This window comes from Anabrus simplex, chromosome 1 (assembly GCF_040414725.1).
Source record: "Anabrus simplex isolate iqAnaSimp1 chromosome 1, ASM4041472v1, whole genome shotgun sequence".
Taxonomy (NCBI): domain Eukaryota; kingdom Metazoa; phylum Arthropoda; class Insecta; order Orthoptera; family Tettigoniidae; genus Anabrus; species Anabrus simplex.
The window spans coordinates 1,188,441,002-1,188,459,141 of NC_090265.1; the positions used below are offsets into that span (position 1 = coordinate 1,188,441,002).

General features: G+C 38.9%; 1 protein-coding gene across 2 annotated transcripts in view; it reads right to left on the reverse strand.

Annotated features, from left to right (window-relative positions):
- The window catches only part of LOC136858177 (LMBR1 domain-containing protein 2 homolog), a 271,921-nt gene that overhangs the window by 244,350 nt on the left and 9,431 nt on the right, over window positions 1-18,140 (reverse strand). For both annotated transcript variants that reach the window (XM_067137535.2, XM_067137534.2), the window contains exon 2: window positions 13,328-13,524. In XM_067137535.2, the coding sequence (XP_066993636.1) occupies window positions 13,328-13,524 (197 nt within the window). The remainder of the gene's footprint in view (window positions 1-13,327; window positions 13,525-18,140) is intronic.

Genomic DNA, 18,140 nt, shown 5'->3' on the forward strand with positions numbered 1-18,140 from the left:
TACTTCACTCGCTTCTAAAATAAAGGAAAATCTACGAGAATCCCAACTACCAAAACCCATGGCTAAAAAGAACACCGTGCCTTCTAAAGTTCGCTGTATAGAAAACAAAGTAGCAGATGGGGATATTCGAGGAGCGGTTAGGATTCTTTCATCAAAATGTCAGATAGCATAACGCACTCGTACCCCCTTCAAGTCTTATATATTATATTGATATTAAGATAAACATCCTCCGCCATCACGCCCATTGTCATTTCCCGATCCTCCTGACCTTCATGATAATTATCTCAGCGTGACACCGGAATTGGTGCCTGAAGGAATAAAGGTGATCCCTAACGGTTCTGCTTCGGGAATTGATGGCATCTGTCCTCAACATCTAAAAGATCTTACCTCTAAATCAGCTGGAGATGCCGGAAGAAAACTTCTCCAATCTATCACAAAATTATGCAATTTCATTTTAAGAGGGCAACTCAGTTCTGAAGTTTGCTCAAACTTTTATGCTTCAGAAGCCTGACGGAGGAGTTCACCCCATCACTATTGGGAACACCTTTCAAAGGCTGGTTGCTAAATTATCTTGCATGGCAGTAGAGGGGAGCATTAGCCAGTATTTCTATCCTCACCAAATTGGCTTTGGTATTTCAAAGAGCTGTGAAACCATTCTACATTCTACACAAACTTTCCTACATTTAAATGCTATATCGAGTAAAATCTTAGTAAAAATTTACTTCAGAAATGCATTTAACACCATTGATAGAGATACTATGTTACAGACAGTACAGGATAGAATTTCAGAACTTTATGCTTTCCTGTGGCAAGCATACAGATACCCTTCTAACTTATATTTCGGGTCTCATATTATTTCATCACAGTCTGGGGTACAGCAAGGTGATCGAACAGAACCATTACGTTTTAGTCTTGTACTCCAGTCTGTCATCGCAGACTTGACGTCCTCTTAATTTACTTTATTTGGATGATGGAACCATCAGCAGCAATCCTAATACGGTTCTTATGGATCTGAAGAAAACTGTCAATGGTTGTGAAAACAACGGTTTGGAAGTAAATCCGCATAAATGTGAAATCTATTTCTGTTCTGCGAGAGATGAGACAACAGTTTCTGCATTTCAGACATTATTCCCAGTATTCACGTTACAACAAATTCCAGTCTATCCTTACTTAGATCACCGCTTACAGTCGAGGCCGTGGAGGAAATTGTGAAAAGCTAACAGAATTAATGAGGCTGTATGATGGTTTATGAGTGATCAATTTTCACATGGCAAACTTCTTATTGAAAAACTGTACTTTTATTCCAAACTTTAATTACTTTCTGCGGACCACACTCTATGGTTATGTCCTTCGTTCCTTGCTCAAGCTGATAACTTGACAAGAAGTTGCCTCGAGTCTCTACTAAATATACCATTCGAAGAAAATAACTGGATCCTGGCATGTTTGTAAATAAGATTTGGAGGCCTTGGAATTCGTAGATTAACTGATATTCCCATTTCCTCTTTCCTTGCTTCCGCTTATGAAGTATCTGATTTTATCAAGTCTCTGTTCTCTGATTACGGTGATAATGTCAAGATATGCCATATGACTGATGCAAGATATCACTGGAATGCCATGACCAATAATTTGAGCCCTCCAACATCCCTGGATTCACAAAGAAGTTGGGATATGGTATACACCCATTGAATTTTTGACTCTTTGACTCTGTCATTTCCAGCAGAAATTGATCGAGCATGACATCTCGCTCTTCAGGAAAAGGAAGCAGGCTCATGACTTAAGGCCTTTCCGTCAGCCAATGTGGGCACATTTATGGACGTTTAAAATCGCAATAGGCTTTTGTGATGGTTGCAAAATATGCCAATCACATAAGTGCGTATGAGGAGCGGAAGTCAACGTTTATGGCTACCATGCTTTAAGTTGCCCTAAAACTGCTAGTCAATTTTCAAGGCACTGTTCAATTAATGACATTATCAAAAGAACTGCACAATATTTAAAGTGAAATTTACCGTTGGTCTTTATGGCTATTGTTGAGAGTGAGGGAGAGTTTCCTGTTGTGTATGTTTATCGGGAACTCAAGGGAGACTTCATTAGTTGGTCGGAGCATGGAAGGAATGATGAACTCTTCTCAAAAGAACTCTTAAGGTTTCACTTTACTTTTTCCTGCCTGCTGGCTCTTCAGAAGTGTGTGCGCGTGTGTTTTGTATTCAGGAATCATTCAGGGCGAATATTTTCGCACTGCAGGATGTGTGGTTAGGGTTGTTTTTAATATGTATAACTTTTGCTTTCTCAACGATTCATTTGTTTCTGTATTCGTCCCTGTTTTTGTCTCCTTGTAGGATGTTGTATTGTTTAATGTAACGCCTTGTGTAATATAAATGTCTATATGCTAACCTATTTCCCACATTTTGGCTGATGATGACGCCAAACAGCGTCGAAACTAGTTCCAAGTGCAAATATATGTTATAAATAAACTATAACATTTTTGTATTGAAAAGGTGGACCCTTTTAAGTTTTCCTATCTTCCATTCTCAGTTCAATACGGACAAAAATGAAATTCTTAGATTTAAATGAACTTTTAAATCTATCAATGTCCTAGAACCGAGTGCAATTAGTCGCACCAACAGAAAACGCCCTAATGGTCTGACTTTAGTCCCATGCAACAAAGGCAGATCTCTCCTGTGGGATGCCACATGTCCACACCTTAGCACTATTTCATTTGCCTCACACTTGCAAGGCTGCTGGTTCAGCTGCAGAATTGGCCATGCGCAATAAAAGGGCGAAATACAGAGTAGTAACAGACAACTACATCTTCATGGCATTCGCAGTCAAAACGATGGGGACATGGTACCAAGAGGCTAAAAGTCTGATTTCAGATATTGGCAAACAATTATCTGCAATCACTGAAGACTCAACAGAATTCCTAAGACAGCAGATAGGAATTTCTATCCAACGAGGAAATGCTGCCAGCGTTATGGGCTTGTTTCTGGATAACACTCCACTGGACAAATTCTTTTATCTTACATCTTAGACTTTGAAGCCGGAGCGAAGCACCAAGGAAACCTTGTTCGTATTACCTCATTCTGTAAATAGTTTACATAAGGGTAAAGATTGTGATTATTTTACTTTTATTAAATTGTGCTATTTATCCTATATGTTAATATATTTCATTCCAAAATTAAATATTTTTAAAAATACTCAGTTCATGAAGTACTCTGAAATTTTGTGAATATGCCTGTGCTAAAAAATGTGCAAGTCACAAACAATGCATAACATTAATTCCCTTTAGCACTTGGTAGAATAAATGTTCTAAAAGTCATAAATGTAAGGAACAATGCAATTTGCTTTTTTACGTCTCACCAACGCAGATAGGTCTTAGGGCGACAATGGGACAGGAAACGGCTAGGAGTGAGAAGGATGTGGCCGTGGCCTTAATTAAGGTACAGGCTCAGCATTTGCCCAGTGTGAAAATGTAAGGAACATTATCATACATATAGTTCACACACAACAAGACTCAAGACGCAGCAGTATTTGTAAATTAATATGAATTTCACACCTCAGAGATATTACTCAAGCTGTTGTAACTGCAATTACGACTCTCAATATCAATTTCAAAACGCATGCAAACATGTTTTACAAACTCAGAATCTCCAACCCAACAAACCACTTTCATCTTACAATGCAATGACACTTCATTTTAAATCCTGTTCTGCATTCACAAAAGTACACACGCATGATATTACAAGCTTCTGTTATGCCTCAAAGCTTCCGCACGCTTCACATGAAAGATACGTTAGAAACCCAGCATGGCGCGGCCCGGATGATGTCACGATGCACTACAAATTTACACAAGGCCTGCCTACATCAACGCATTTAATAATAATGATGATAAGTAGCCCTGGAATGAGTATTAAGTTTTAGCGAATTTCACACTTTGCTGTATTCAGTCAGTGTTTTTTGTATGTTTCTACATTTTAAGAGGTGGTAATGAATATAAACGCCATTACACAGTGTAAAAAAACAGTCATCCGTTGGGTTGTGAAATTCTGTCTTTGCACACACTTTGTGGTGGAAGCCATGTATCGCATTTAAGCGATTAGAAAAGCCGCAAACACAATTCAACTGATCAAGTTTGCCATTCTCCAACAAAACAGAATATTAAATAGTAAACTTCTCTTCTTCTTTCCCTTTGTGCCAATTGGTGTCGGGACAAATAGTAAACAGAGATTTAAAATATTAAAAACTAGCAAATGTACCTGTGCTCGCTATGGTATTCTACATTGTATACGGATTTCTCCGTAAATTACTGTAAAGGCAGTGAGTAAGACTATATTAAATTGCAGCTACAAACTGACTTCACCATCAGACGACTTGTTCAGTGTTCTACACGGTTGGTCCTATGACATTTTCACGTATCTCCTATATTTATGGATTAGATTCAGTTAGTCACTGAATGGGGTGAAATTTGGTACAGTTTTAACATACTACTTTATTTTTTTGATACTCATATGACCCTGGAATCAAAAAATTTTGCGAACATATGGCCACTGGTCATGTCAATGTGCGTGCCTAATGTCATGATGCATCTTTCCTGTAAGTGTGCCAAACGATAACATACACGTGTAAAAAGTATAAAATTAACTTGAACTCGAGAAATGCAGTACTATTTAACGAATAAGGGATAGAGATATGACAAAATGTCATAGGCCCAAAGCTGTAGATCTCTACAAATTGAAACGCGCGATTTTCGTGATACGACTTACAGTTTAGCCACTAATTATTCCGAAAGGAAGGTCTGCACCATCGTTAAAATTGCATCCATATTCCGATATTTTCCGGGGCCAAAAGTTATACATTTGCATAGCCTGGAAGTTGTATTTCCTCAAAGAAAAGATTGTCCAGGTTTCGGGATTAGCACTCACATACATACGGAATACTTAAGGAAGAAAGTAACACAGTTGAGAAATTTGAAATTAATAGAAAATAGGATTATAACCGAGGACAGTGGGATGAGTACAAATATGTAAATTCTAAGTGAATTTATTGAAAAATCAATGCCCCTCAATAAATAATGCTGGTATGAGTTATGGATATAAGAAAGCGGTAACAGAGGAGAAATTTAGGCGCAGGGATTCTTAGGTAAACAGATAAGATGACTAATGGTGTTATTACTTAAGCTATTCAAGGACGGTTATAACCTCCAACAATATTCCGCCAATATCCCGCAGAATGTCCGATTGAACCCTCTCTTGCTTTCTACTCAAGGAACAACCACGAATTTACAGGAATTATGACGAAAATGGCAATACGTTACTTCCCTGCTGGCATGCAGTCAGAGACGTTGCCATGGTAACCTGTAGGTTCGTTGTCGGTCTGTCGGTCACTCAATGCAGAGCATGATACCCGCAGAAAATAGTAAATTTCTCAGTTATTTCAAGAGTAAGGTAAATTTTGAACATAAAAAAGTTGTTTATAATGAAGGGGTGTTTCACATCAAGTTCGCCGAGTTTATAGAAAATCAATAGTTAAAAGAAAATGGAGGAAAACCGTTCTGGTTTTCCTATAAACCCCCTGTCTATTAAAAATTTTTAAAACGATATGCATAACAAAACTGTCGCCGGGATGAGTATACACTAAATATGACGTTTGGTCGAGATCTATCCAGCCGTTTCACTGTGATGGTGGAACAAACAGACAAACGGACAAACAGACATAAAAAATAAAAACCACCGATTCAGTCTTCAGTTGACCTAAAACTGATAAATATATGAAAAATTGGCAAAATAAACGAAATTACAGACAGCAGACACGCCTAGCAGTACAGACCTTTATTTTGAGAGTTACTGCTTTGAAACTGTATGACATATCTACAAACGGACTTCACCATCAGACGCCTCATTCAGTGTTCTACATGGCTAGTCCCATGAAATCTTCTCATATCTCCAGAGTCATTGAATGGGGTTAAATTTTGTACAGTTTTCACATACTACTTTACATTTCTGATACTCATGTGACAGCTAGAATCATATAATTTGGCTATCACATGGCCACTGGTCATGTCAATGTGCGTGCCGAATGTCATGATTCTATCTTTCCTATAAGTGTGCCAAATTATAACATATACGTGTAAAAGTATAAAATAAACTTGAAATTGAGAAATACAGCTCTATTTAACCTTTAAGGGATAGAAATACGACAAAAAGGTTTCCGGGAGAGCAAAAAGAAACCTATCATTGTCGACAAAGAACGCACAGCCCACTTTCGCTTCTGCCCTTGAATGATCCGTGTACACGACAACTGAATCTGGATACCGGCCAACAACGGACAGGAAGAGCCTCCGATAAATCGAGAGGTCCGTGTTTTCCTTCGGGCCAGTGTGCAAATGCAGGATTATTTCAGGTCGTCGTATGATTCCCGGAGGTACCCCACTTGGTAGTCTGACAGGACAGGGAACTGAAGGTACATAAAACAATATGGGACTGCTATCTAAGCGTATTCCAACCGGCCACATTGCTCCAGGATAAGCAGCGTACAGCCGACAGTTTCCATTGTAGAATACTCAAGAATAGCTTTGTGAAGTGGCATCTGTCGCATATTTGCAGCATAGGACAGAACCATTTGCTGGTGCCTCAGGTGTAAAGGCAGCACACCAGATTCAGCAAGCAGGCTAGCATTGGGGCTTGTACGAAAAGCTCCCGTTGCCAACCTAACCCCGTTGTGGTGGATGCTATTCAGTTTCGCAAGGACGCTTTGCCTTGCTAATCCATATGCTCCACTGCCGTAGTCTAACCTGGATAAAATAGGTGCCCTATAAAATCATAGGAGCACCGTGCAATCAGCCCTAGTGCCGCTAAGAAACTTCAAAATATTCAACTTCTTAGTACACAGCACTTTTAACTCTAAACTAGGCTGCAGAGATGGTTACAAATAGAGGATTGTGGGGGTGTTTAGTAAATTCACAGAGGCTTGCAGGCTGAATGCTGAAAGGCATAACAGTCTATGAAGATGTATGTATGATAAAAAAATCCATAAGCATAAATTCCAAGAAACAGAAAGAAGAAACGGTTATATGCTTTTTGGAAAGACTCACTTCAATCAAGGTAGCCATAATACCTAAAACCTTTCCAGATACAGGAAGGACGATTGTTTGGCGAGATTGTGAAGAGCTCAAGAAGAGAGGCCTTTAGGCCAAACTTGGACTTGGGCAGATCAAATTTCAAGCAATTAAGGGAAAAACAAAACCTAGCATTGGCAAAGATGGTGCTGAAAGTTCTTCAGGCCAACCTTCAACTTATAAAAGCAGCTGTGGCCAAATTCAACAGGAAATTCAAGTCCGATGCTATTGACATGGCTCTAATACAAGAGCTCTTGTATAAGAGCCATGGGTAGTTGAGGGCAGAGTAGCAGGAATGGCAGAATCTGGAGGTAAGCTAACGTACAATATTACATGGAATATGTCCAGAACATGTTTACTTGTGAACAGGAAATTAAAATGCCTTCTGCTACAGGAACATTGTTCAAGGGATCCAATGGCGGCCAAGATAAAACTTGGAAACTGGAAAGGTCCCTGAGAAATAACAATACGCTCTATATACCTTCCATACAACTCAACGGATCCGCCTCCATCGGAAGATGTGGAAGAATTAATTTGCAAAGCAAAGAGGAAAGGTGAACACCTAGCACTTGGAGCAGATGAAAATGTACATCACACTGCATGGAGCAATACTAACTGCAATGCAAGAGGCGAGTCCTTACTAGAGTTTATTATTAGAACAGACTTGATAATATTAAACCTAGGAAATAAACCTACGATCATGAATAAGAATCGTAGAGAGGTAATAGATATCACATTGAGCACCACGCATATTGCAAACTTCATTAAGGATTGGAAGGTGTTGGAGGAGCCATCCTTGGCAGACCACCAGCATATCCAATTTGCAATAGAGGTGAGGCAATGTGGTATTGAAATGTACAGAGATCCTAAAAGAACGAACTGGGATGGATACAGAGAAGTTCTAGGGCAGACTGTACAAAAGATGTAAACGAACGTAAGGGGACGGAGGGAATTAGATGAGGCAGTGGAACAATTAGAAGAGGCCATTATAGCCACACCATGACAACTGTCCCCTTAGAGAAAAGAAAACCGCCTAAATCTTCAGATGGTGGAATAACAATCTAGCCAAAATGAAAAAAGAATTTAGAGCGTTGAACAAAATATCATCAAGAAATGGTATGTGGAACATACATCATAGGAAAATCACTGAGAATAACCTAGAGATACGGACAGCAAGAAAAAAAACTCTTGGAGACTGTCCTGCGAGAAAGTGGAATCAAACACTGAAGCAGTAAGGCTCCAGAAGGTTCTTAAAACGATACATATAAATCAAGTGGGAACACTGGAAAAACTCGATTGAACATACACTCAGACGGGAAAGGAGACGCTGGAGGTGTTGCTTGCTTGTCATTTTCCTGAGGCTGAGGGAGTAGAAGGGGAAGAAATGGTTGAAACAGAGGGCCAGATCACAAAGAGCAGATTGAAACTGTGCCAACCGATTAAATAAGTCTAACCATGTGAGGTGGGCAATCAACACATTTCAGCCCATAAAGACTCCGGGGCCAGATGAGATACTCCCGATACTCCTGCAGAAAGGATGGGAGATATAATCATCAACGCCCTGACAGACTTTTCTAGAGCAAGCCTAGTTCTGGGGTACGTGCCGAAATCATGGTCTAAAGCTAAAGCGGTATTTATACTGAAGCCTGGAAGGGCAAACTATGCCCAAGCCAAAGCCTATAGACCATTATGCTTAAACTCCTTCATGCTAAAAGCAATGGAGAAAATACTGGATAAATACATCCGGAAAACAGTGGAACTGAACTCAACTTTACAGGAAAGTCAGTTTGCATACAGACTTGGCAGATCCACTGAGACAGCACTCCATCAAATGGTTTGCAAATGAGAGGAAAGCCTAGAATACAAAGAAATTGCTCTGGCTGCATTTCTAGCCATAGAAGGGGACTTCAGTAATACAACCTACAACTCAAATGTTAAAGCTGTTGAAGAGAGTAGGGTGAGCAAGACTGTTGTAAAATGGATTACATCCATGTTAGGCGGGAGAAAAATAAAGGCAACTCTGTTTGAAGAGACGCTAATGGTTAGAGCCACTCAAGGTTGTGCACAGGGAGGAGTTCTCCTCTTCCGTGCAACCTTGTGGTGAACAAAATCATAGCTATGCTCAACGAACAGGGATTTTACACACAACGATATGCAGATGATCTAGTTATTGTGGTAAGAGGTAAGGTACTGAGTGTCATCCAGGACCTCATGCAAAAATCATTTAACCTTGTGGAGAAATGGTGTCGGAAGAACAACTCACAGTCAACCTGAGCAAGATAATACTGGTTCCTTTCACAAGAAGGAAGAAATTAGAGGGGACAAAAACACTGAAGCTCTTTGGGCAAGAAATCTATATGGAAGAACAGGTGTTACACTTAGGTGTAATATTACACAAAAAGTTAACCTGGAATCGCATACAGAAAGAAACATAACCCAGGCTAAGAACCTATTGTATACATGCAAGTGGGCAGTTGAGACAACATGGGGTTTGAAGCCAGCAATTGTAATGTGGATATACACAATGATCATTAGACCACTGATGACCTATGCAGCAATCATTTGGTGGATGAAAGCAAGTCAAGGAAAAGTCAGTAGCAAACTAAATAGCCTTCAGAGAATGGAAAACTGGGGCAATGAAAACTACGCCGACAGAAGCCTTGAACACACTACCAAATCTCCCTCCATTAAGTAATTTTATAGAGGTACAGGCTAGAATGAGCTCATATCGATTGGAACAAAATGGATGCTGAAAGGCTAAAAGGCCCAATCTTGGTCATTGTAAAATGAACAGAGTAATAACAGGGGGGGTTTTACACATGCCACCTGATTATACAGTAGGATTCAAAAGTATATCTTTGAGAAATCATTTGAGACCCAGATAACTAAAAAGGAAGTCTGGACATTAACAGATAAAAAACTGATAGGGAAGATATTGTGTGGTGGACAGATGGCTCAAGGACTGAGAAGGGAACAGGAGGAGGGATCAACGGAAAAAGACCTGAGAGACCAATCCAAATGAGCCTAGGCAGAGACACTACGATTTTCCAAGCTGAAATGATAGCCATCATTACATGCCTTGAGGAAAACTTGAAAATGAACTACAGAGATAAGAACAGTTTCATATTTAGAGATAGCCAAGCAGCCATTAAGACACTTGAAGCTGTCCATGTTACATTCAAAATTGTTTGGTATTGTCATACATTTCTCCTCAAGCTCTCAGAGTACAATGTTGTTAAAATAATATGGGTACCTGGGCATACAGGCATAGAAGGTAATGAAAAAGCAGATAAACTGGCAAGAAAAGTGTCAGAAACATTTGTGGGTCCAGAACCAGTATGTGAGATCTCTTATAGACAAGCCCGCCTATACATAGGTAAAGGGGTACAAAAGAAACAAATGGAAAGCCGGAAAAATGCTCCAGGATGCAGGCTTGAGAAAGAACTAATAAAGAGCCCAAACAAGAAGCATGCTAAGGAACTGTTGGAACTCAGCAGAGAAAATATAAGATGGGTAGGAGGACTGCTGACTGGGCACTGCCACCTTAAAAAGCACCTAGGCCTACACAGAATTTGAGTAATAAGAGACAATGTATGTAGAAAATCCGATGTGGAAGAATCAGCTGAACACATACTCTTAGAATGTGAGGCGCTGGGAAGAATTAGAATCTCCACACTGGGATTACCTGGTGAAGAGAGAAGAAACATCCGAGAAGACCCAATAAGGAGAACCTACAACATTTTGAAGGGAGCAGGTATAACTAGGTGGGGATGGAAAACATATGGTAGCAAAAGATCTTTGAGGTCGACACTAAAAGGAACTTTTAAAGAGACCCCATGAATAAAGGAAGAAGAAGATAAACATAAATACACAATTATAAATGTTCGTTAATACGGATCACAATTCAATTTATACCTTACAGTACAATATAAATGAAATTAACAAAAAATAGTAAGAAATATATGGCAGAGTGGGATGTAGCAAGTGACATATACAAAAAGGGAAAATTAAATGTGGCCCACAAAATATTTATAAGACTGATGCAGAACTGACCCTTGTTAATTAACAGAACTGCCCATCACAGGAAATGCTGGAAACAATGATTTCGATGCACCAATCACTTACTGTCACATGTCTGCGTGTGCATACCTCCTGAGTACGTCGCTGTGTCATTACGTGAGAGTGAGTGAAGCAGACATGTTTAGTGAAGAGTTGAATGCAGCACAAAATGGTGCTCACGATAAAACAGCACGTGTTCATTGTCGAGTGTTATGCGAAGCACAATTCATGGAAAACCTATGCGGAACTGTTTGCACAAGAGTTTAACGCTGGAAGTGTTTTGGCAAAACCTCCAGCAAAGTCTGCAATACAAAACTTGGTGGTAAAATGGCATGAAACAGGTTCTGTAGAGAATACCTAAAAATTGTAACTATCAGATGAGAATTTGAGCACAAGAAAATATTGCTTGAGTGAAGGAAAGCCTAGAACGAAGTCCGACGAAATCTCAACGCCGTTTATCTGTGGAAGTGGGAATTAAGAGATCATTATGACAAAACATTATCAAAAAGGATCTGCATCTGTATTCTTACAAATTTACTGTTGTGCATGCGTTAAAGCAACCAGACGAACCTTGCTGTATTTAGTTCGGCTGGTGGTTTCCGAGTAAAAAGGGTCGGGACTTTTGGATCCTCAGTTTTTTATTTCTTCAGATGAGGCCATTTCCAGCATCTTCTGTGATGTTCTACAAGGGCCAATCCTGCATCAGTCCTACTGTAAATATTTTCCCAGCCAGTTTTATTTTTCCCACCCAGTACATGGACATTCACATACACATCTTTTGAAACAGTTAAAATTATTATTGGTGGTGGTGGGAAGCAGGTAGTACATAAATCAATTCACAACTGGTAATGTTTAATTTGACATTTATTAATTAACTATAAAAAATAATTACTTATACAACTACACAGGCACACAATTACTATAGTTAGTGCTCTCTCTCTGTTCTCACTGTTCAGTTACACTTGTTATTCACTCTGACACAAGCTAAAACCATTACCCCACACATGCACTTGTGCAACTGTCACCTGGACCTTAGGACAGTTCAAGATTATATTCACTGTATAACTATAGTAGCCACACACTTCACAATTTATGAGCACGCAACATAGTCTCACAAGTCTGTACATGGAACTTAGTTCCCACACACATGGCAGTCTTCATTAAATGTCCCTCATCGCTCAGCTCCACTGTTGTCCCTCATCCCTCAGCTGCACTGTTCATTCTCGTCATCAGTTCATACACAACAGCACTCCAGTGCACCGAAGCACTAACTCCACAGTGCTGTCACAGAACTGAACAGTCTCAATTGCTGGCGAAATTGAACTGCTGAAGCTCATCCAGCCTGCCTTAAATAAGGAGGCTGGCCCTCCCAGATACTTAGGACAAGGAGAAACCCCTGGAATCCTCTAGAAATCAAATCCTCATATCACACCTCTGAGCCCTTTCTGGTAACCTCAGGGAGGCCTTAAAGGAAATTACAGAGTGGTGGTGGCACGGGCTGGTCTAGCATTCTGACTGGTTGCTGGAGTGACGAGCAGGCGGGGCTGTAGCTCAGAGACTTCATTAGCAGCCGGTCCAGGCTAACGAGTTCCTCCCAAGAATACTAATTATTATAACATTACTTATATTTTTAGATTAATGAAGAAAGTATAAATTCTATAAAGAATAAAAATAAAATGACCTCTCCCTCCCCTTAAAAGTTTAATCACTATCCAATCTATATGCTTATAGAAGTGTGTTGCAGTGAAATATCAATAAAACAAAGTTAAAGCGGTAGCCGAAATGCCAATTCCCTCCAAGACAATGTAATTCCTCAACAAAAACTATACTGTAACATCATATTAAGAAAGTGAAACAGTTATGAAGAGATGGTTCCTTTTAAAACCATAATAAAAATATTTAAGAACAATTTCAGATTCAACTGTTCAAGTGGATGAAAATCGAACATATTCACAGTCCAAATACTTTATAAAAATAATGATTGTGTACATTAAATCAAGGAAAACAATATGAATATGGCTAAATGTATTTTAGGCTGATGAGACCCTGGGAAAGACACAATAAAACCAAAAAAATATTATCAAAAGTATCCCATCAAATGAAATTTTACCTGTGGAAAACGCTTTTGAAAAGCAATTATACAACTAACCAACTCACCAAGTAAGACACTGTGAAGTCCAATAAACAACTCGCCAAAGATGTAAGTACACATCATCTACAACATAGCTCCATGGTTCACGGCACATAGGAAAGACAGGTACAGTAGGTGTAGAATTGCCAGTTTCATTGCTTGGTGCTGGAGCTGTAGCACTATCGTTTATATTCAGCTCCTTCATACATTGACGAAAAACTGTCTGTTGATGCAAAGAACACAAAAGACAAGAGGATTAAAATATTGTGAAGTGTTATTTCAGAGTAATAAAAGTTAAGGAGAGAATAGCACAGAAAACTCCTCTCAAATTAAGCATATGATTTCAATACTCACAATATACATTCAGTCAATAAATCATCATTGATCTGCATTTAAGGCTGTCACCAGTGGCAAATTTCCTATCAATTGTTTACCTAGTCTTTTCTCAAATGATTTCAAAGAACTTGGCAATTTAATGAACATTTCTCTTAATAAATTATTCCAATCCCTTATTTCCTGTCCTATAAATAAAATATATTTGCACCAATTCGTCCTCTCGAATTACAACTTTATCTTCATACTATGATCTTCCCTACTTTTAAAAGACCGCTCAAACTTACTCGTCTACTACTGTTATGCCACACCATCTCTCCACTGAAAGCTAGGAACATACCACTCAGTCAAGCATCTCATCTCCTTATGCCCAAGCCTTCCCAGACCAAAGTTTGGAACATTTTCATAACACTACTCCTTTGATGGAAATCATACAGAACAAATTGTGCTGCTTTCCTTTGGATCTTTTTCAGTTCTCATATCAAGCAGTCCTGGTGTGGGCCCATACGCTGGAACCATACTCTAATTGGGATCTTACCAGAGACTTATTATGCCCTCTCTTTTATAATGTTACTACATACAACCCCTAAATACCCTCATAACCATGTGAAGAGATGTGTAATCTTTCTTTACAACCTTGTTAATGAGATTACCCCAATGAAGATCATCCCTTATATTAATACCTAGGATCCCGACGATGTACTATCATCCCCTTCAACACAGTAATTAAAACTGAGAGGATGTTTCCTCTTGGTGAAACTTACAATCTGACTTTTCATCCTGTTTACCATCATACAATTGTCTGCTGTCCATCTCAAAAAAATGTGTAGGACAATTTTCAATATCTCACAAAACTGTAACTTATTTACTACTTTATGGATCTTACCAGAAATTTATATGCCCTCTCCTTCACATCATAACTACAACTCCTAAATATCTATATAACCATATGAAGATATTTGTAATCTGTATTTTGAAACCTCATTAATGTTATTATTACAGACTGGATTTTAAAGATAATCTTTTTTTCTAATTTCAATACAAAACATGAAATAATTAGTGTTCAAACCTGTCTTTCACCAACCAGATTAGATGGTTCTAAATTCCCTTCTTTCCTCTTTCCTAGTCAGCATTCCCTTTTTTAAATATTTCTTATTTTTGGCCTTATATTACTGCAAACATTTAGCTAATTCCTATAATATTTTCCAAAAAACCCTCTAATTTCCTGAGAAAAGTGAAAATGGCTTATGATATCCGTACCTGAGGCAAAAGGGCATATGTCCATTTTTGTGTTTCTGAGTTATGGTTAGATTTTTGTGTTCAGTATAATCGAACACATCTATGGAATAAAGGCGGTTGTGTTGTTGCCATTCCCTGCAAATTTAAGTGTGACACAAAGGTGGAGGCCAGAGTGCTTTTAGGAGGAAAAGGGCGCATGTGGGATATCCGCCTTTTGCAGGAAACATAAGCCCTTTTGCTTCTCAGGTGAAGATATGTACTTAAAGACATGATACTGTATAGGCTTTTTGGCTTATGTCGTGTCAAGAAAATAAGGTGAAATTCTTAGCGTTTCGCAGGGAACTGTGCACACAAAAGGCATTTTTGTTGCTCTACCGGCAAAGATTATTTAAATCTGGTGCACGAAAATTGATGAATTGTGCCAATGAGAACTGTTGTTTCTAGAAATCTTGTACACAAGAGATAAAGAAAGCATTTGTGCATGTACATTAACTTGCCTCCCATGCTAAAGTCTCTACAGAAAAATTGTTTCTAAAAGACGGTCATAATTGCAGTTGGACTTGTCCTGAGAGACTAGTAGAGTATGTTGCATCAATGGGACCTGATCTGAAGCATATGAAAAGACTTGGAATAATTTGTTCAAAGTAATTATTTCCTAGATTTAGACATTTATGTGAACTAATTTCTGAGCAGCTTAAACTCTGTGCTGTGACGAATGTTCAGTAAAATGGCAAAGGAGACTCCAAGCAGTAGCCAATTACAGAATGTAGTAAGTTGTTTCAAGGATGATTTCACGGAAAATGACAGTAAGATTATCCGCTGTTCCTTGTGCAACATCAGTATTAAGGTAAATTGAAAATATATAAAAGACAGAATAGTTCAACATCCTCAATATCTAAGACATCAGGAAAAAGAGAGCTTACAAGGGAATGGATTTGGGTGTAAAATTCTAATCTGTTTAAAATTTAGTGCACAATATTCCTACAAAGTTGTACAATGAAGAATCCTAGCAGCAGGCGATGGCTTGTGGCGACCAAGCATGACCAGATGTCTGCGTTGCATTCCCCACCTTAAACTTTCCTCTCTCCCTTCTACCCTCTCGATTAGAACATAACTTGCAACGTAATTTGATGTTTTAGGCTTGGCCTTACTGTAAATAAATAAACAAACTGACCTTTCTTTGTTTCCCTCTTTGTCTTTGTAATCCTTGCAATAGTGGATGTTTACAAAAAAGTGGTCAATGAAAAGAGACTGCTTGCACCATGCGTACCTTGCAACACTTTCTTTTGTTCACATAACACAAGTATTTTGGATAGAACCATCCTTGAAACAAAACTGAATGGGGTTCACAAAGCAAGTGGGTTGTGTTTCAACTATACTTCCCACATGTTACGAAACCGAAGAGAAGATAGTTGGTTGTGGATCAATGATTGGGTTTCTAAAATATTGTTGCGCAAATGAATGTTAATATCAAAATTGGATAATATAATCAAGTCACAAAAAAAAAATTAACAAATTGTTTTCATAACCGGAAACCAAGCACATATAACAGCTGAATCATTCCAGTAGTTCCCTGGGGAATAGTTTTAACAATAATAGTTTTGTTGGTGGTTTTTGACGCTAATATATTTCCTTTACTTTGTGCTGTCCACGAATCCAAGAGTAAAACACTGCCGTCTGGTACATTTTGAAAATAAACATCTTGTAACCACTTTTGAAGTAACTTTTTAGTTAACTTCCGAGACGGTGAAGGCAAAACAAATTATCTGCTGTAAACAAACTTTTTTTAACAATAGGGCCAAATTCACCGTCCTTTTCTTATGACACAACTAATAGTTCAGGTAACAGTTCTCCATCGGCAGATTACAGGCTGTATACCTGTGTGTTAATGAGTTCAACGATTGAGCTTCTGCGAAATTGTTTTTCTCTCCCTTTAAATGTAGCATATGTCCAGCATGGAACTCTTTGTTAAACCCGCCTTGATCTGTGTTAAAAACGCACTTTGGAGAGCGAGTGTTTATTAATTCGGATACCTCTCCTACAAAAATTGTAGCATTTGACGCAAGGTCAAGCTGATCGGCTGTGTAACTTTTGGTTACAAATTTCATAACTTTCCGGGAACCAATATTGAATTCGTACTCAGAAATCTGAGACGCGTAAGGTATCATCACGAACACGCCGAGCATTCTTCAGGGTCCATTTCCTTTTGTTGTTGTTCAGCCTTGCCTTTTTAAATTCTTCAAATGTTTCTCTGGTGATAAATTTCAGTTTTTCTGACTTTGTGCCCCCAGATTCTATTTGTAGCTTCCATCTAGAAAGGTCCAATTGGTGCCATAGCTTTTAAATTAATGCTGAATGACTTTAAACGACCTATTTTCCTTCCTTTGTTCAGCCAATAATCAACCGCCTACTTTTTGCGAGTGATACTTATTGCAGGTGTTGTGGTAGCATCTTTTTACCGTCAGTATCGGATATCGCAAATTATATCGTTTTTAATAACAACTAACGTCTCCTCATGTTCAGTGGCGACCTGTACATCAACTTTTTCTGCAATACAGCCTGTAAACAAGGATCATAATTCAGTCTTGGTGCACGTCTACTTTTGCCATGAAAAATGTAAACAAAGTTTTTACTATAATACCAATATAAATGGTCCGTTATTGGACATTATAAATTTTCCAGCTAGCTCATTCTTGGTTGCCAGCATTTCGCCCTCGTGTGCTAGGGTGGGCTCATCAGTTGGTACCTAGCACACCTACCAATACGCTGGCTAGTGCATACCGTGGAGGCCACTGTGTAGGCTAACTGGAGCCACCGACAGTGCCAATGCACTAAGAGACTTTGTCTCATCACTAAAAATTGATGCCTGCTTGGCCATCAGATGATATAGATGTTGATTCCCATAGGGAATCTGAAATATTTGTCCTGAATGAGCAAATTTATAATACCAATATAAATGGTCCGTTATTGGACATTATAAATTTTCCAGCTAGCTCATTCTTGGTTGCCAGCGTTTCGCCCTCGTGTGCTAGGGTGGGCTCATCAGTTGGTACCTAGCACACCTACCAATACGCTGGCTAGTGCATACCGTGGAGGCCACTGCGTAGGCTAACTGGAGCCCTATGGGAATCAACATCTATATCAAAGTTTTTACTTACGGTACAGTTCAAAACCCAATTCTCTTTCACCAGATGTTATTTGGTTTTAATAGTGATCACTTTCAGCAAAGCAGCTTCAGCTTTGTAGACAAATCACATTCCAAGGATT